The sequence below is a fragment of the Lissotriton vulgaris genome, chromosome 8 (genome assembly GCF_964263255.1).
Source record: "Lissotriton vulgaris chromosome 8, aLisVul1.2, whole genome shotgun sequence".
Classification (NCBI taxonomy): Eukaryota; Metazoa; Chordata; class Amphibia; order Caudata; family Salamandridae; genus Lissotriton; species Lissotriton vulgaris.
Window position 1 is genome coordinate 1,518,285,426 of NC_141696.1, and position 21,482 is coordinate 1,518,306,907.

At 43.6% G+C, this 21,482-nt stretch overlaps 1 protein-coding gene across 1 annotated transcript in view; it reads left to right on the forward strand.

The window, feature by feature from the left end:
• Positions 1 to 21,482, forward strand: part of LOC147699073 (sodium/potassium-transporting ATPase subunit alpha-1-like) — a 244,865-nt gene that overhangs the window by 186,326 nt on the left and 37,057 nt on the right. Inside the window, exons 11-14 of the mRNA XM_086935650.1 lie at positions 10,961 to 11,095; positions 16,763 to 16,955; positions 18,539 to 18,714; positions 19,705 to 19,841. Of these exons, the coding sequence (XP_086791776.1) occupies positions 10,961 to 11,095; positions 16,763 to 16,955; positions 18,539 to 18,714; positions 19,705 to 19,841 (641 nt within the window). The remainder of the gene's footprint in view (positions 1 to 10,960; positions 11,096 to 16,762; positions 16,956 to 18,538; positions 18,715 to 19,704; positions 19,842 to 21,482) is intronic.

The following is a 21,482-nucleotide window of genomic DNA, read 5'->3' on the forward strand; positions in this document are numbered from 1 at the left end:
GCCTCCAAATCCAGCCTCCAAATCCAGCCTCCAAATCCACCCGCAAACTACAACTACGGACTCCAACTCCACCCCACAACTCCACCATCCAACTCCAACCTCCAAATCTACCCTCCAACTAAACCCTCCAACTCCACCCTCCAAATACACACTCCAACTTTACCCTCCAACTCCACCCTCCAACTCCACCCTGCAACTACACCATCCAACTACACCATCCAAATCAAACTCCTACATCCAAATCCACCCTCCAAATCCACCCTGCACCCTCCAACTCCACCCTCCAACTCCACCCTCAAAATCATCCCTCCAACTCCACCCTCCTACTTCACCCTCCAACTCCACCCTCCAACACAACCCCTCAACGCCACATCACCACTCAATGCCACAGCACCACTCAATGCCACAGCACCACTCAGAGCACAGCATCCCTCAACACCACAGCATCCCGCAACGCCACAGCATTACTCAATGCCACAGCATTACTCAATGCCACAGCATCACTCAATGCCACAGCATCACTCAACGCCACAGCATCACTCAACGCAACAGAATCACTCAGTGCCACAGAATCACTCAGCACCACTGATTGGCACAGCACCACTGAATGCCAAGGCACCACTGAAATCCACAGACCACTCAATGCCACAGCACCACTCAATGTCACAGCACCACTCAATGCCACAGCACCACTGAGCGCACAGCATCCCTCAACACCACATCATTACTCAATACCGCAGCATTACTCAATGCCACAGCACCACTCAATGCCACAGAACCACTCAAAACCACAGCACCACTCAACACCACAGCACCACTCAACGCCACAGCACCACTCAATGCCACAGCATCACTCAACGCCACAGCATCACTCAGCGCCACAGAATCACTCAGCACCCCTCAACGTCACAGCACCACTCAATGCCACAACACCACTCAACGACACAGCACCACTCAACGCCACAGCATCACTCAATGCCACAGCATTACTCAACGCAACAGCATCACTCAATGCCACAGCATCACTCAACGCCACAGCATCACTCAACGGCACAGAATCACTGAACACCACAGCATCACCCAACGCCACAGCATCACTCAACGCCACAGCATCACTCAACGCCACAGCATCACTCAGCATCACTCAAGCCACAGCACCACTCAATGCCACAGCATCACTCAGCATCACTCAACGCCACAGCACCACTCAATGCCACAGAACCACTCAACACCACAGAACCACTCAACGCCACAGCACCACTCAGCACCACCGCATCACTCAGCACCACAGAATCACTCAGCACCACTGAATGCCACAGCACCCCTCAATGCCACAGCACCACTCAATGCAACAACACCACTCAACGACACAGCACCACTCAGCGCACAGCATCCCTCAACGCCACAGCATCACTCGATGCCACAGCATCACTCAATGTCACAGCATCACTCAATGCCACAACATCACTCAGCACCACTCAATGCCACAGCAGCACTCAACGCCACATAACCACTCAATACCACAGCACCACTCAACACCACAGCACCACTCAACTCTACAGCGCCACTCAATGCCACAGCACCACTCAATGCCACATCATCACTCAGCGCCACAGAATCACTCAGCACCACTGAATGACACAGCACCCCACAACGCCACAGCACCACTCAATGCCACAGCACCACTCAGCGCACAGCATCCCGCAACGCCACAGCATCACTCAATGCCACAGCATCACTCAACGCCACAGCATCACTCAGCACCACTGAATGCCACAGCATCACTCAGCACCACTGAATGCCACAGCATCACTCAGCACCACTGAATGCCACAGCTTCACTCAGCACCTCTGAAGGCCACAGCATCACTCAACACCACTGAACGCCACATCATCACTCTGTGCAACCATTCAACAACAACTGGTTCTAATATGTTCTCTCAATGTTTCACAATTTATTACAAATGTCACAAAAAGATGTTAATATTTTACCTCTGTTCTTGGATATAAAATACACTGAACATAATCTTCCCAAAAGTTATTTACAAAAGAATAAGATATTGCCATTAAAAATTACAATAACTTTTATTTAAGTATTAATTTTTTTAAAAAGCCATTGTTATTTGTAATATTAATACATCTAAGTCATGTAAATACAACACATATTGCATTACAAATGCTATAGGTGTCACATTTGCGAAAGTTAAAACTATTGGCATTGTAAATGACAAAGCTGTTAATTTTCGCTATTTTCAAAACCAACACATAAATAAAAAATGTGTCATTTACAATACCAATACCTCAAACTTTCCTAATGCGAGACCTATTGCATTGCAAATGCTTGTTTGGCTCACTGCTACTCTAAGGAAGCGCTGTTAGGTCTGAATATCCCAGGTCGGCAATTGGATTGTAGCTCCTTACATCCTGCAGCAAACCTAGACCATTTTTGCTATACTGCTTGCAATTTTACCATTTGTTTGGAGGGCCTTTTTAATAAATACCCCGTCACTTATTAAACATAAACTAGAATTTTAGGAGTTTTTAGATTCCTATGGTATTTTTAACCGAAACATGGTAAAATGGCACTTCCAATCCAGATATTTTACTAGCACTGCCTGCAGGCACCATTAACAGACATGATAGGCAAGGCAAACATGGTGGTGGCCTTGCAATAGTGCATTGCGACTCACTGGGCTTATCAGAATAACCTTCTACTATTTTAAACTGTGAAGCTTTCTTTTTCAGATGCAACATCACATATATCTATACTACTCAGGATATCAGAGCTATAGGCCCCCCGGGCCCAAGGCTACGTTTTTTTAGATAATATATGTAATATTGACATTAGTGTTCAATATTCAAATGACACCATTTTAGGGGATTTCAGTTTTCTCTTGAAAGACCCGAATGATGAAGATGCAGTCCTGTTATCGGAATCTCTGCGTTGTTTTAAGCTGAAAGAAAGAGTAAAGTTTGCCACACATAAAGCTGGCCAAATTTTAGGTGACATCTTTTTAAATGATCCCAGCCTTAGATGTGATGCCTTCCTGCCTTTGATCTGGTCGGATCATGGGGCAGTTGAGTTTAGCTTAAATATTCTGACCCCATCTCAAGGCACCAAAACATTAGTGCAGAGTAAAACCATTCACTTATGGAAAAGGACAAAAGGACCCTGGCGGAGACCCTTGATTTGACTAAACCCGATCTTGGCAGTGAGCCTAATGCATCGGCAGCAAGTTATCATGAGTGGCTGAGTAGGGAAGCCTTGAAACGAGCACCAGAAAAAAGTTAAACTCCACAGGAAATGGCCATCTGCCCCAAGCTATTGATGAATGTATAAAAATAATTCTGGATGAAAAGTCAAAATTTGATAAAATTTAATCGGCCTCGAAAATAGTCTAATCTCTCTCAAGTCCAATACTTTCTTCTAGTCATCACCCTAGCCAGAAATTTTGTGATAGACTGGATAACTTTAAAAAAAAAATACAGTCGGGGTGTGTACAGAGAATTGGATTCCTCCTGTTCTTTAGTAACCCCAAATCAAGAGCCCTTAACCGTGGGCTCTAGGAAATCTGAGTTCCATGACTTTCCACTACTGACCATTGACAAAAAGTTTATTGGTCAAGTAAAATTTGGAGCTCATTCTGATTCCTGCCTGCTTAAGATTGTACAAGACATTACAGACAGTCTCACACCAGTCTTGACGACCCTACTGAATGTCTTCATTACAGCAGGTATTTTCCCCATCTAACTGGGAAAAAGATCTCAATCCTACCTTTTCTATAAAAAAAACCTTGGTGGACCCTAAGAAGGAGAAAAACTTCCATTCTCTTGACTTCCATTCTCAGATAAGCTCCTCGAAAAACATTTCAGTGCTAGCCTATCCGGTTACCTGGAAGCGTACCATTTTCGGGAAAATGCACAATACGTTTCAGATCTGGTTTTAGCACAGAGACTGCTCTGATTGCTGACTCGGAAGAGATCAGAGCCTTTAAAAATAATGGAGAAGTGTGGCTCACCGGTTAGAGCAGGCAGACCCTGAAGCAGAGGTCAGACCCGGGACCAGGGTTCAATTCCCGACGCGGCAGGGTCTTGAGCTCAAATGTCCATGGACTCGATAATTCTCGCTTCAGTGCCTGACCTAATCATGGGTTCACACTCTGCAACTCTGGGCATTAAGCTTGCTTAATCTCCACAACGGCCCCCCCGCGGCGGGATGCCTGGCTTTCACCTTGGGGATGCCCTGTAGGGGCTATCTCAAAGGGAAAAGCCACGACGGGTTCCCAAGGCAAGCGCGGAGATACCCCTTCGGGGCTCGATTCTGGTGCTATATAAGAAACATAATAATAATAATAATGCTGGGAGAACGGCTGTGGTCCTTTTGGACTTCTGCAATGCTTTTCACACTGTCATACTGTTCTGTTAGAAAGTCTGACTGAAATTGGGATAGCTGGATCAGTACATGACCTTATCACCTCTTACTTAAGAGATAGAGAGCAGACTGTTGCCCTTGGGGAATTTAATTTAATCCAATTCTCTCCCTTTTGGGGTCCTCAGGGGTCTTAGCTCATCCCTACTCTATTTAAACATTTATGTAGCACCGTTGGCAAAGTTGATCCATTCGTACGGCTTTGCTACGGTAGTTTATGCAGATGATACCCAGGAGATTGGAGACAGATTTAATAAATGTATGAATGCCATTGTCAATTGGATGGCTGTTAATTGTTTAAAACTAAACTCAGAAAAAAATGAGGGTCTTAACTTTGGAAAGTAGTCCACCTTCTAGGGTCACTCATGGTGGCCCAAAACCTGTGCTTCACGCCAGAACCAGTCACCAAGGTAAGAAACCTTGGGGTCATTTTTGATGTTGATCTATCCTTTAGAGGACAAATTAACAATTTCTTGCTTCCTACTGCTTAGGTCTCTGAGAAAGGTGTTGCCTTTCATTCGTTTTCAGCTCCAGAAATCAGTAGTCATAGCCCTTGTCTTATCTAGGACAGAACTTCATTAGCTTCCTGAGGAAAAGACAGAGGCTTTCAAAGCACTCTGCCTAGCTCATAAGGTAATGTATGGTGCTGGACCTAACTGTCTTGCAAGAAAAAGCAGGTGGTGTCAACCAAATAGAAATATGAGATCTGCTGTCCCCAGGATAAACATAGTTTCCTGGGGTGGTCGCAGTTATGTCTATACCACCTGTCAGCTGTAGAGAACACTGACATTCCACCTTAAAAACCAATCAAATCGTCTTAGTTTTTGGAAACAGCTGAAATCTTGTCTGTTTTCTTTATCTTTTTAACTTGTTGAACCCCTGATCAGTTCATCTCAGTATGTTCTTTGACTATTAGCGCCCGTGGGTATTTGTGCACTTTAGAAATTAAATTCATTCATTCATTGATTCAACGGACGCTTCTCTGGAGGGTTGGGGAGCTCACCTTTAAAACGTGTAAACAGAAACTGGTCTTCTCATGGTGCAAGGATGCACATCAATCTTCTAGATATGAACTTTCAAAGGTTGGAAAATAAGCTGTTTCCTGCAAAACTGTGCCACAATTGAAGACAAAATCATCAGTAGTTAATCCAAAAGTTTCAGACAGTGGAAGAAATCTTGACCTATTTGCAGCTCTCTAGAACACAAAATGCAGAATGTATGCAAGCGGGTTTCGTTAGAAAAAATCATGGGGGAACGCATTTCTTCTAGCCTGGACATGAATGTTCGCTTATGCTTTTCCTCCTTTCCATCTAATTCCCAAGGTTATTTGAAAAACGAAACAGGAACTGTGCCGCCTCTTTCTGATAGCGTCAGCATGGCCAAAACAATATTGGTTCACAGAGCTTCTTCTCCTATCATAATGTCCACGCATTTAGTTCAAACCTACAGAGAACCTAATTCCCATGAACAAAGGTCATATTGATCACCCACAAATGCAGTTGCTCAACCTACTAGCTTGTAAGACAATACTTGAGCAGTCTCGAGTGGATGCCACAAGTAAATCCTATAAAGCGAAATCGAAAACATTTTGCTATTGGTGTGTAAATAACAATCTACACCCCTTTACATCCTTACCTGCTCCACTTGGCGAGGTCAAGTCTAGCTCATACTTCAATTAAAACGTATCTGCCAGCTATATCAAGATTTTTGAGACAAAGAGGTGACGTCTGTTTATGGTCTAATAGACTAATCAAGGAATTCATGAAAGATATTTTCAGAGTTTATCCTCCTTTAAAGAATCCTCCAATGACCTGCCAGCTAAATGCGGTTCTGTCACAGCTCATTAAACGTCCATTTGAACCTCTTCATAAGGCAGACATAAAATATATATCATGGAACTTGGCCCTTCTCTTGGCCCTGCCTCAGCTAGGAGAATAAGTGAAATACACGCTTTTACGGTTAATGAACCTTGCTTGCAATTCAAAAGATGCCAGAGTGATATTAAGAACTAATCCTAAATTAATTTTGAAAGTTCCAACTTCGTTTCACTTGAATGAGCAAATGGTGTTAACGACATTCTTTAAAAACCCTTCGTCCACAGCTGAAAGAGCCCTACATTCTCTGGATGTCAAATAATGTTTAAAGTTTTATATAGACAGAACAAGGGCTTTTAGAAAATCTGACCAGCTTCTAATATCATTTGCCTTGCCTAAAAAGGTTACACTTTAATATGGACAGTTTAGCTCGATGCGTATCTGCAGTCGCTGCCTGTTGCCTCGACAAAGCAGGAAGGCCATTGACAGCAAAGGTTAAGGCACTTTCTACAAGAAAAGTGGCCACATCTACAGCCCTGTTTGCGGGAGTTTCTTTACTTGACATTTGCAGAGCTGGCATGTTGACTAATGTCCACACCTTCCCCAAACATTATTGTTTGGATTCTTAGTGGAAAGCGGTGCCACAGTTGGGCAAATAGTATTGCGTCATCTACTTCACATGGTACAACATTTTTTTGTTTGTACATGTCAAGTTATACAATGTGTTTTATGTGTCATATTTGAAATAAGGCATGTTAGTTTTATCTTTATAGTTGCCTTCTTATGTCATGGTTATTCTTTACACCAGAGTGCTTTGCCATACCCACCACCTCTTATTTATTTTATACTGCTTACTAGTGTGATTCAAGTATGTGAATCTATGAAAGATTCAATACTGGAGAAGAAACAAGTTACTTACCTGTACACTGTGGTTCGCCAGTGTCTTTCATAGATTCACATGTGACCCTCCGTCCTACCCATTAGGGCTCACCACTCACAATACCTGTTACCTTCTTTTCCTTTACACTCAGGCTTGAAACCTGAAGTATAGTGGCCCTGCAGGGTAAGAGTGCTTCAGGGTCTGTGCTCTACATGGTTGAAGTTTGGCTCTTATAAAATAATGTGAATTGGTTACCAATGTAACTTGGCTTCTCTGTAGCTTTCAATGCTTATGTTTGGCACTGCTTGTTAATATTATGACTGTGGAACTGTGGTGCTTCATGGTCAGTGGGACGTTTTCAATATGTATACAATATGTGTGCTGCAATGATTAATAGACAAGCAGATAAAATTGATTAGGAGCACCATATAAAACAAGGCACTAATCGAGTGTACTCCCACTATGCAAACCCTACTCTAAGTGTGTGTGGGTGTAGAGCCAAGTATCCAACCCTATTACCTGATGGGAGAGAATGAAGGACCCCATCAGACCACTGTGTGATGAAGTCTTAGCATGCAAGGAACCTCGGAGTCAGATAAAGTGCCTTCTCTCCTAATCTATTGGGATGCTCATCTTTTATATTAGAAAGCAGCCTTGCGATGTGCATAGAGATTAGTGACGCCCAGTGGATGAAGATAGAGATGGCATTTGTACCTAGTGCGAGAAGAGACCTTGTACATGATGTTCAGGTCATTATGATAATGTTGTGCAAAGCTAAATGTGTAAAGAAGTGTAGTTAAACCAAGCCAACATTGTCGCGCATGCAAATATGTGCAAAAGGTCACTGCTGAAAACCAGGACAATGTAAAAAATAAGCTACTTCCCTACATGGGCCTAACCCGGCAATATAACAGGCAATGATGACAATGAGGTCTGCGTTGTCTGTCTTCCTGACTCTCACTCCATTAAAGACAGTGACATTTATAAGAAGATGTTGTACAGGAGGTTGAGGAACAGGAAGCAGGAATAGGAAAGGCGTCAGCTTTTGGGCCCTTCAGAACATTATTCAGTGTCGAAGCATTCAATGTCAAGAAATTCCTGTATCTTGGCATTCCTGTATCGTGACATTACCAGGTTTGGAGTACTCAGGTTCCATGTGGAGGCACCTCTCGATGTCGAGAGATGGTGTCACATTGGTGAGGCTCTGCGACTTCCACAGTGCCTCCCCCCTGCCTAGAGCTGGTTTTCTTTCTTTACATGTTTGGAAAAGGACAGGACAGCCTTCACCGTCATCTCCAACAGTGGCAGGTACTTTAATTTCAGCATAGGATGTTGCTCAGTCAGTCTATTTTGTGGATTAAGATCTTAGCAAGTGGTTCAAACTCCTAAGCACTTGGCAGCAGCAGATGAGTCTTTGGTTGCACCTTGTTGGAAAGGTGATGTAGCTGATGAAAATGGATTTGTGGGCAGAGATGTTTCTGTTTCTCTATGTGTCCAGTAAAAAGATTACTTGAAAAAACGTTCAGGTCTGATGATTTGGATCTAAAGAAACTAAGAGAGATGATATTGACTAATTCTCTGGTGGGATCTGCAGAAAGCTAAAATACAATGATGCAGGTTCAGCCTATGTGAACCTGGAGAAAGAGAGCAGAAGATGGGACTCTTTCAACCGGTTGGCAGTCAGAGCTGCCTTTTATAGATGTTATGATAGAGCGCCTTGGGAATGTATGAACCAGTTTCTGGAGTTTCACTTGAGATGGAAAAGAGAGGATGTTCTAGGAATCATGAAGAAGGGATGATCATCTCTGACAGCCTGTTTAGGTTGGTTCGGGATACAGCTACCCTAGCCATTGCAGATATTTGCTACAGTGTCCCCATTGGGTGGCGTTCTTCACTCATGCTTAACTTTGACATCACATGCTTAACAAAAAATGTTGAAGTTTCCTTTGAGTGACTCTTCTTTGATTGAACCACAACTGACAAGGAAATTCAAAAAATTAAAATGGGTGCAGAAACCATAATATCAGTGGGTCTAGAAAAGAGATGGGAATGTCCTTGTGTTAGTCAAAGGCTGATCAAAGGGTAAGCAGCATCCTTTCTGGAAAAATCAGCTTCAAGGATAAAAGCAGGAGCATCTGCAGTCCTTTCAGCTGCAAATATTCGCTTGTGGAAGAGTATCTGGTCGGCAGACCTCTGCAGCCGCTAGAAAGGCTTCAGCAAAGCAATGACTCTCTTTTTCTACCCCCACCATTGAACACCAAGGTGAGAGGGAGTATTTCTTTCTATCTATCTATCTATCTATCTATCTATCTATCTATCTATCTATCTATCTATCTATCTATCTATCTACCTGGTAGGTAGGTAACAACAAGGAACAGGTATTGTGCAGAATGGTTACAAAATCTGGTTTTCCAGTTTGTTTCCACAGTTTCCACCAAAGGGGATGAAACATTATTTTCTGGACTGGTTGGATTATTAAAGTCAATCACTTCTGGAGGAGCATGCTAAAGAATCTGTTCCCAAACAACAATGGCACACAGGCATCTATTCACATTATTCCTAATCAAGTAGGGCCCCAAGCAGGAATTTTGTCTCACACTAGATCGCAAAAGATGAGCAAATGAGTGAAGAGGACAACATTTAGGATGTTGTCTCTCCATAAAATCTTTCCTCACTTGCAGAAAGTTCAGTGGCTGTGTGGTTTAGATCTTCAAGAAGCTTACTATCATGTGCCCATTTGCGCCACATTGAGTCATTTTCTACATTTCAGGATTGGAAAGGGAGATTACCAATACAAGTTTCTACCATTTGGGCTGAAGTCAGCTCCCAGAGCTTTTTCGAAGTCTACAGCAGTGGTTCCATCTCAGAAAATTGGCTGATGGATGCATCTCCTTGTCAATTAGCCCCAGTGTGATGACTACTTTCTGGTCCATCTCTCTTCTCCCTTTGACCCCTAAAATTCTTAAAAAACTGTCAACCATCAACTTTCAGAATATTCTCTTGAATAAATGTCAAGCTAAAACATGGAATTCCTTGACGTTATCTCTGTCTCAGACACCATCCATTATCCTTTTTGGGGTGATATTAAAAACCTATCATTTTAATCAATAGTATACAGAGTTGTTATCTTGCTTCCTGGTTATCTAGCACCATAAAGTTACGGCATACATAAATAATAATAACAAAACCTGGTGATACGGGGCTTCTGGTGTAAGGCGGGGGGAGGTAGGTGGCAGCAGTGGGTGGTTCCAGGCTTGCTACCTGCTGTAAGAAGACAGAACCCATACTGACCCAGTACCAGTGGCACCAGCAAAACTCAGCGATAGCAGTCATGCACAGAGAAATTTAACAGAAGAAATGGCAGGGGCCTCCTGCAGCTGCATAGAGCACCCACAGCAGGTCCCACAACAAATTGACATGTCTTCTGTGCACTCCAACAATTCCATAGTTATATAATTCTCTTAGGAAGCAGGTGAGACTAGGGGATTCCTTCAAACCCTTCAGAAGACAAGCACAGGCTCATCTGTTCAAATCTTTCTTCACCCAGAACTGGTGATCCTCCCTGTCTCTGAACTCTTGAGTCTGACTCAGACTGAATGCTTAACCTGTTTGTTGGCATGTTTTATTTCATATTATATACACACGCAGACACACCGCACACCACTCATACATGTGCACACACACACACTGCTGTATCTTTGTGTGGCTCTGTGGTTTGAAGCCATATCTTTAGAAGCACCGGTTGCATGTGTAAAGTGTTTAAAAAGCTATGATAAATAAACTAAACAACTACTTTTTGGAGGTATAATCATGTTGCTTTCTTTTGGCCTTTACTTAGAGGTCTGTGGCCGGTGATGCGTCTGAATCTGCGCTCCTGAAGTGTATCGAGTTGTGCTGCGGGTCTGTCAAGGAAATGCGGGAGAAGAACACCAAAGTGGCCGAAGTCCCCTTCAACTCTACCAACAAGTACCAGGTAGGAGAGCACCTCTAGTGACAGTCTCTGCCTGAACTGTTCATGCTGCTGCATTTTGCCAGGTACTGGCATGAGAAGATGTTTTAAAGGGAAGAGTCAATATAGAAAGACTGTAGAAGTAGTTGTCTTCATTGTCTCTGGCATCTCATACCAATTGACCAATTGCACACAGTGGCAGTGTGCGAAGTTACAAATATTTTTCTCTCTAAACGAAGTTTTATGTAGCGATTAAGAGTTGTTCCACATCCTACGCTCAAATTAAAGAACCTCAGATGACTGGTCAATAGCTTCATAAGGATGCGTGGGGATGTCCTCAGATGACTGTTCAGTAGCTTCACACTATTTTGTATTATCCAGCATCTTTTGAGGAACAGGAAGATGTGCACGAATGTCCTCAAATGGCAGGTCATTAGCATCCTGCTGTTTCACATTGAAAGACTATTTCTTGAAGAACAGGAAGATGTGCAATGACATCCTCAGGTGAGGGATTGATTCAGCCATTATTATCTTATTTACATATCCAGAATCTGACTGCAAGTGAGACTTCAATTTCACTGTGTGAAAACTCCTCAGTTGAAACCTTTGGGCAAGCATTGTTAACGGAAAGGGTGAGTGCCTGTGCTTGGACATTGGTAACGAAGCGGGCAGTTGGCAGGAGAGTCAGTAAAACACAGGCCCTGGAGTTACATTGTGGAAAAACTCTTAATCGCTATATACAACAGTGAGCTAAAGTGGGAACTGGAACATATCTACAAGAAAATGAAACAGTAGTTGTTGGTAGCAGAATTCATACTCTGTGTGCACGGACAGGCAATGGGACAGCAACTACTGGTCACAAATAGGTAGTTATAGTTAGGACCATGTTTCTGAGGGAAAAGCATTTTTTACTTGCCTATAACGTTGGTGCAGTTTAATGAATCTTCACAAACTTTCCCCAAAAAATGCCCTTTTGATTCTACTTGTGCATGGAATGATTCAAGGTGATCATTCAAGCGGGGCCCAAGAAAAAGAGGGGGTGGGGGGGGGGGGGGGGGGTCAAAAAAGTGTTTTTCCCTTGTTAATTTCTGTAGAGATTTTAGACAATGTTACAAACTGAACTTCTGGAGGGGAATTACACCACGTTTGGCCGAAAGGTAGCACTTGGGCCAGGAAGAACCCTTTTTGTTATTTGATGTAAATCTCTTCAGTAGTTTTGGAGATATTAAATGAAATCCAAATTTGTTTATGTTGAGGTGCAAACGCTCCTAATCTTGTGCAGCAATTTGATTGGCTGCCAACACTTCAACCAGAAGGTGTTGACAGCTATTTTGGGATTCGGCTTAAGCCGAGTCGCCCCAAAACATTTAAAAAAAAAAGAAAAAGGGACAGTGCAGGAATACCCTACCCCCTTAGCTCTCTTCCTGGGCTCCTCCTGGGACGCCGACGGAGTGGGGAGTGGGTGCTTGTGGGTGTATGAGACGTGCTTTGCGGGTATGAGTGGTTCTGTGGACGATATTATCTGTGATGTCATGTCATGAATTAGGTAAAATGTGAGGTCACGAGCAGTGCATTGGGGTGGCGTAAGATATATGTAGCTCAGGTAACTATAACTGCTGAATTTCTATGGTTTTGTACAAGTGAAATATGATCCTAACTATAACCTCCCTTTAACCTTTGTTTTTTTTCAGTGAAAAAAACAAATGTATATATATATATATATATATATACATATATACATACATATATACACACAGACACATATATTTGAATAAAAAAGGCTTTTAACTTACCTGCAAAATACTTCTATTTAAGCAGTAAATGCATGCATGGTATAGGAATATGCGTGGTAAAGATTTGTGTAGTAAAGACATGCGTGGTAAAGGCATTTGCGTGGTAATGGACACATTGTAAAGGCATGCATGATAATTTCGAACGTGGTTCCATCACAAAACCGTACTATTAACCTTCAGAACGCCTGTTACTACAACTCCATAATAGAACATGCCCGTGCTTTATAGTAGGTACTGACTACTTTCAATACCAAGTCCTACTATTCAGGCTATATTCAGCCCCTATGACAATCTCATAATATATGGCCATCTTCACAGCACATCTGAGGAGACAAAAAATCTTCTTCTTCCCTTTTTTAAAAGTTGGGTAATAAAGGCAGAATCCTCAGCTGAGATTCAGAAGCATTTTTGAATAAGTCTGAACACTCTATCCCAATAGATTATTAACAAGGACCTTATCATCAAACGTTCACCAGCAAAGGGCTAAGATCCCGTCCTTTAAGAAAACATTCTCGAATTCCTCATCAACGAAGACCCCAAATTGTTGACGAAGGCCCCATCGGCAAAGCCTTTCTCAATGAACACCACTATAATGAAGACCTCATTAATGAGGACTCCATTGAAAAGACCATGTTGATGATGGCTCCAATAATAGTTCTACCAATCAGTATAGTGATTGTTGGCTCTGCACCTCCACAACTGGCGTTGACTACTCCATTAACTACATCTTTGTCTACTAGAGTACTTTCTTCATCATCTTAAGCTCTATCAGACTCTCTTATCATCCACACAGCCATTATTGATGTTAGTATCACTACAAGTATCACACCAGAGCCTACAGCGCAACTCTTAGATCAGTGGTTCTTACCTTGCAGTCCAAGGACCCCTGGTGATCTCTGAAGCCTACTCAGTGGGTGCACGACTGCTTAAAAAATTAAATATGGCATCATGGATGGTTGTTGCTGTAGCTTCGCATTGGTTGTTGCTGTAGTGTGAGGAGCAGGTCTCGTGTTGCAGGTTGTCACTGCCGGTCACTGTATCACCCATTGCAGGTCTCACCGAAGCTTCGCATTGATGGTCTTCATTGTAGGCAGAGTTTCAGCATGAATGGGCCTCTTCGAGGACACAAAGAGCCTAAACATCAGGAATCTCACCGCTTCTTATTTGGAGAAGATCAAACTGATGCCAGCCGAGGGTCCAGGGCATTGGGGGGAACCTCTTGGGGATCAGGAACTCACTCAAGCAGACGTCAACAGGCCTCAGGCAGCTTCAGTTGCAGCAGGTCAGCTGGGCAGTGCAGGGAGGCCTCTGAAACCTGTTGTGTCCCTGTAGCTCAATCAGCCAACTGACCCTCGGAGTCATTCAGTTTAACCTGGGAGGAAGGTAAACAGGTCCAATCTTCCTTCTCAGACAGCAAGGGAGTCCTCAAGCAACAAGACAGTCCTCTGGCAGCAAGGCATCCCTTCTCCTGTAATGTCCACAGGTCCAGAAGTGTTCTGATGAGTGGAGTCTGGGAGAACTGTGAGTACGCAGCACTCTCATCTAAGACTACTCCACTGTTGGATCACCTAACCCAAGCTTTGTACGCTCATCCCCCTGGGATTTCTCTGCTGTAGATTACCCTAAGTTCAAATTGAGCCAATCTAGGCTCCCTCAAATCCAGATCACTGTGAATTCTCATCCCTCTAGCTTGTATCACTCAAAGCAAGCTTCAGTGTACCCCAGGAACATTCCCATTTAGGAACACTTAACTCGAGATTAGTGTGTCCTCTTGCCTAGGATTTCCCTAGGTGGAGACAACTGTAAACTCTTACCCCTCTAACCTAAGGTCACTACAATCTAGGATCAACTCGACCTAGGATTACTATATCCCAGGTTAACTTCTCGCTAACCCCATATTAGTGTGTCCACATCCCCAGGATGCTGAGAAGGACCCATGCCATCCCCCTGCTGTGCAAGCTGCATTGGCTCCCAATTAAGCAGAGCGCTAAATTCAACGGCCTCTGCGTTGCTCATAAAGCAATTTACGTCCAAGCCCCAGTCTACATCAAAGAACGCCTTGAGAATTACGTCCCGGGTCGTACATTACGATTTTCCGGAGGCCTGCCGCCTGGTCCCATCATGATGCAATAGTTTGTCCAAAGGAGGCAGAGCGTTCTCTGTCCTACCTGCACTCCTACCCTTCAGGAAACAGCTTAAAACGATCCTGTTTAAGGAGGCTTTGCACTCAGTCTAACTGCCTGTGATGTTATGTAACCGCTCTAATGTTCTCTGGCCCTCTCTCTAAAATCACTAAGAGACCTGCCAGTGATTACGCGCTATATAAGACTAAGTTAACATAACATAACATGATTAATCTGTTGGAGATCAGTATAAATTCACAATCTGCTAATTTAGGCTCCCTCGAGCCCAGGTAACCAAGACATCCCTCTAGGTTAGAACTGCTCTAAAGAAGGGCCACTCCATAGTAGGAAATCTCTAGCCATCACTCAGTCAATCAGATCCACTGCAAGTCTGAAACGGACGATTCCGTGGGGCACCCTTTGACTCAGATGAAATATCACTCTGGTGGCCATTTTATGTAAGATTCTGTATGAAGGCTCAGCTAAGCATTTTGCGATTGCAAGCTCTGGCTGCTGCTTAGATGCCAGCAAGGCACATAACAAAATGATCCTGCCTGTGTCTTGCCTGGCAGGCTGCCAGGGCTGTGCTTGCTCACGGGGCCTGCGTGGGCGAGTGGGTGGGCGCGACGAGGGAGCTCCTCTTGTTAGTTGCCAGGGTTGCCTACTGGAGCACGGTGTTCCCTTCTTCTTGTATCAGCCCTGAAAATGGAAATGCACAGAGAGCGGCTGCGTCACGTGCTCTGTAAAGTCTCTAAATACACACATCCAGCCTGGCAGGCTCTTATTGGTGGCAATCACTGTCGCGTGGTGCTGGCCTTGCACTGCGGATAATGACTAGTGCTTGGATGGGAAAGCGCTTTGTAAGAGGACAACCTGCAGAGGCACTGAATGTAGAGGTGTGGATTGAGCTGCAGCCCACCCTCTGCTGCTCTTGGTGAGGTTCAGTTGAAGAATGAATAAAAAAGAGACTTTTACGTATTTGTCTTGCAGCAATTACTGTGATTTCAGCTGCAGACTGTCACATGACAGGAAATGCTGATTGACAAAATGTCTCCTAGTTCTGTTTGCTGTTCCCCTTCCTGTCTGCACATGTTGGGTATTATGTAATTTCAACGAGTGAAACTCTGGATGGGGAAGTAGAAGGTGGAACTACAAGGCCACAGTTTCCTGGTGGGTTTCTATCACATATGTAAACAGACACTGGCAATGCCAATAGCTCTGGCTTCAAAGGAATGTTGGTAATGTGAAGCATTGCAAGTAAGTAGCATGGGAATAGATATGTGTTTGTGTTGAAGTGAAGACCTGCAGAATAACATTGGTGTAGGTTTAAAGATCCGGTGACAGATGCACAGTCAAGCCAAACGTTGTACGTCAATGACTGACCTCCTACCACAGCAGCGACTGGTAACTTTGTTTACTTTTCTGTGTCCAACAACAATGACTGGTTTCTTGTTTGGCTATCTTTGTGCCACAGCAGTGACTGATAGTTTGTTACGTGACACTGTGTCAAAGGATTGACCACAGTAGCTTATTTACATGTCTTCTTACAACAGGAGGTACTGGTACTGGTAGCCTATGTACATGTGTCGCCACCGCATCTCATTTACATGTCTCCCTACGACATCAGAGTGCAAAGAATGGCTATTGTGTAATGGACCCTCAATACGAACATAGATTGTGTTCACCGATTTCTGTCTTATGCAGGAATTCAAGGCTTTCTTACAAACTTTACTACATTATGCAATTAATGCAGCCCATTGTGTTTTTTCTTGTAGCTGTCTGTGCACAAAAATGCCAACCCAGAGGAATCCCGCTACGTGCTTGTGATGAAAGGCGCTCCAGAAAGAATTCTAGACCGCTGTTCCACGATCCTTCTACAAGGCAAAGAGCAGGCTCTGGACGAAGAGCTGAAGGACGCCTTCCAGAATGCATACATGGAGCTCGGTGGCTTGGGCGAGAGGGTGCTCGGTAGGTAACATGGATGGGGCTGCTTGTGCAGAACATATACGCACAGCAGGGAGGTTCAGCTTATGCAATGCTGGATCCTGGCACTGAGTTCAAGTGTGACCTCAAGTGACGCTTACCTGTAGCTGGGAGGCCACAGCAAGAGTCAAACTAGTGATTTTTAATGGGAGTCTCTGAATCCAAAGCATGCTTAAAGTTGGGAATGTTGACCCTGAAGGTCTTTTGAAGTCCACAGTAAAATGATGCCCTCCCACCCCCAATTTCACCCAATAAACTGGTGTACTCATTTGGGAGTAAATAGAAGTTTAAAAAAATAATTATACTTACATGCACGTCCAGTTGTGACCCGGAAATTCATGGGCCACCATTCTTGTCCCTCAGTGACTAGTGGTGATTGTGAGGCAGTGCAGCAGCAAAGTCTCTCCAAGCCTTTAATGCCATCATTAGGGTTCATAGGTATCATGACATGCGTGTAGCATGGTGAGCTACGGTCACGTTCTTTACAATAACTAGCTTGTATCACCACAAGCAAGGCTTCTTCAAGTTGGACATGTCGACCAACAGAAATATCAAGTCCTAAATATCGTGAGTCAGAAATATCAACAGCAAGAATTTCTGGGTCAAGAATCTTGATTTTAACGTAATAATATTGTAGTTAAAATATAGAAGTCATTAATATCTTTTGAAAGTACAGTTGTTTAAAATATCGATTTTCAAATTAGTGTTATGTATTTTAGGATATATTTTAAATTAATGTGATGTATTTTTTGTGTAAGATTTTTTTTTAATATATACTTGTTACATTTTTAGTAGTTATCAATTGTATTTTAATTACATTTTGCGTTTATTAGTTCCGTAGTGGGTTGTGGGTTTATAGGGGAATAGGGTGGGAAGTAATTTAATCATAATAAATTAAGGATTTCTTTTAATTTATTAATATTTATTTGAGATTTCATAGTGTTAATTGTGGGAAGGAATTAATCATTAACTAATTCTTAATTGGTTGTTAATCAATATTATTATTTAATTGTTAATTAATTATGGAACTTTGTGTAATTTGTTTGGTGCAGGATGTGAGGTTTATAGGGGTAAAGGGTGGGTAGTAATTTATTTTAATTAATTATTAATAAGTTGGTAATTAATATTAATTAATTAATTGAAAATTAAATATGGAAATTGTGTAATTAATTTTAGGTGTGAGTTGTGGGGTTTATAGGGGTAATGGGTGGGAATTCATTTATTTTTGAATAATAATTTGTTGTTAATTGATATTAATTTATTGAAAATTAATTATGGAGCTTGTGTAATTAATTTTAGGTGCAGATTATTGGGTTTATAGAAGTAAAGGGTGTGACGTAATTTATGCTTAATCAATTAATAATAAGTTGTTAATAAATAATAATTATTTGTAAATTAATTATTGGAATTGTGTGATTAATTTTACGTGAGGGTTGTGGGGTTTATAGGGGTAAAGGGCAGGAAGTAATTTATAGAAAGAAATATTTTCTTTCTGAAAAATTGGATTCAGTGAATTACAAATGAATGTTGAGATGCCCACTTCTAACAATTTCTCATCTTTCCTGCAGGGTTCTGCCACCTCGCCCTACCAGACGAACAATTTCCAGAAGACTTTCAGTTTGACTCAGATGAGGTGAACTTCCCTACAGAGAATCTCTGCTTCGTTGGACTCATGTCCATGATTGACCCACCTCGTGCTGCTGTTCCCGATGCTGTAGGAAAGTGCCGCAGTGCTGGAATCAAGGTGCATACTTATTGTGCTCTTATAGATTATATAATCTACTACTTGAGGAAGGGAATCACAGCTGTTTGGAATAGTCGTGGCGGCTCGCATAGGGCATGCTGCGGGTCGGGACGGGACAGGGTGCTGGGGTAGCAAACACGGACATACTACGGAACGGAAGAAAGTCATTATTACGTTCCTCCGTTCCGTAGTATGTCTGTGTTTAATACCCCCCCAACCTGCCCCACCTGGCAGCACGTCCAATGCGAGCCACCACTGCGGAATAGTGCATCAATGGATTGTTTTCTGATTGCTTCTCTACCAGTATGAGTAGCCTTGTTCTCCAGGGCAATCAGGACACTTCAGTAAGCTTCCTCTTCATGGAAAAGTGTCAGTGAATTCCACAGATACTGTAGTCCTAGTGACTGAATTTAACTTAATCTGTTGCTATGGCATGATCCCCCATGTGCAGGTACTGCTAGCATGTGCACTTCTTCAGCCGTTTGTGTAATTTAGTTCCCAAGCACCGGGTGGTATCTCTCCTCTCAAATCATCTCTCATAGGTTGTAAATGGGAAGCTGAAGGATTCGCCAGGTGTTCGACCAAGTGTTTGGGGACAGGGGGTACTTGCAGTGTTGTTTTGAGAAAGCTGAACATGTCTTTATAGCTGCTGCATACGATAAAGTCAGCCACTTCGACAAAACTAGGCTAGAAGGCAAATAAGTATGGCAGATCTAGACATTGAGCAGTGAGGGTAAAGTGTGGCATGGTTGGGACTTGCAAAAATACAAGTTCACCGGAAAAAATAATAATGCTGTAGTTGGCATGGGATGGATGGGCGATGGGGTGAAGAAAGATCTGTGGCTCTTGACCAGTTCACTGGATGTCTTCCTGTTCAGATAAAAAAAAAAATGAAACAAGATGGCTCACTGGGTTCTCACCATACCAGAAAACTAAGAGAATTATGCTATGTCCACAGACCAGCTTACTGTTCTTTTCTTCCTGTTTCAGGTCATCATGGTCACCGGTGACCATCCTATCACAGCCAAGGCTATTGCAAAGGGTGTAGGAATCATCTCTGAGGGAACAGAGACAGTAGAAGACATAGCAGCTCGCCTCAATATCCCTGTAAACCAGGTGAACCCAAGGTAAGGTTGAGTCTGGAAGTGGCAGCTGGGCAAACTACATTGACTTCCTCTTTACATCCACCAAAAAAACCTTTTTTTAAATGCCATTCCCTCCTTTCTATGTACCAGATGGTGTACAGGATGTGCACCAGTGTGGCACCATGACACAAGTTTTAGACTATGGGCCTAAACTGGTACACCATTCTATTGAGCTAGTGGACGGCTCTGTTAATAAACCCAATGTGAAAAATAATCCCTGCCATATCTCAAAACGTGAACTATGCTTTAACATAATCCACCTTCATTTAAAAACAAATTCTGAGCTGGTCGCTAAGCATATGAAGGCTACCAAGGACCCGCACACCGCCAAAACCAACCTCCACGAGGGAATGAGGGCCATCGCCGACTAGATGAGAAGCAGCCGTCTGAAACTGAACTCGGACAAGACGGAGGTCCTCATCCTCGGACCAACCCCCTCAGCCTGGGACAACTCATGGTGGCCGACCACGCTGGGAACAGCTCCGACACCGACCGACCACGCATGCAACCTAGGATTCGTCCTCGACTCCTCCCTCTCCATGTCAAAACAGGTCAACGCCGTCTCCTCCTCCTGCTACAACACCCTCCGCATGCTCCGAAGGACCCTTGTCAGCAGCAGGCTAGACTATGGCAACGCACTCTATTCAGGAATCCCAGCCAAACACATGCGCCGACTACAACGCATCCAAAACGCCTCAGCCCGACTGATCCTCAACATGCCCCGCCGCAGCCACATCACCCCCCACCTGAGAGACCTACACTGGCTCCCGGTCGACAAGAGGATCACCTTCAAGCTCCTCACCCACGCACACAAAGCCCTCCACAACGCCGGACCAGCCTACCTGAACATCAGACTCAGCTTCCACACCCCCACCCGCCAACTCCGCTCCGCAAGCCTCGCCCTCGCCACTGTCCCCCGCATCCAACTAAAGACCTCCGGCGGCAAATTCTTCTCCTACCTCGCCGCCAAAACCTGGAACAGCCTCCCGACCCGACCTACGGCAGACCCAGGATCTACTCACCTTCAGAAGACTCCTCAAGACCTGGCTTTTCAAACAGTAGAGGCACCCCCACTCCGCGCCTTGAGACCCTCACGGGTAAGTAGCGCGCTTTACAGGTTCCTTGATTGATTGCTTAAATCATCTCTATTAAGGCACAGCTTATTGCAGGTTTAATAATTTCTAGAGTTTCCACTTTTCAGTTAAAACTGAAAAAAAGCATTGAATGTACAACTTCCTTCTCAGTAGAAACTGAAAACCATTGGATTTTGCTGTGCTTTTGCTGCTTTAGTAAACTCCGGATTCAAAACAGAACCAATGCACCCTCTACCTGTAACCTGTTTGCTCTGATGGATGCTCCTTCTGTGATCAACTAATGTCCATTGTAAGCCGCTTAACAAGCCCTCTCAACTTTATGCAGAGTCCCTGGAGTCTACCTTTAGTCCTATTTGTGAGCTTGGCTCAACTCTTACTGCTTCAGATCACTGGTCACTGCATGTTGCTGAGTAGTGGGCAGCAGGTTTGCAGCAGAATTCTGACAAGGGTCTTGATAAGGACAAACAACGTTTCGTCCCTGTCTTCATTCACTGACAGTGCTACTAAGCTTTGGTTTTTGAAAGCTCAG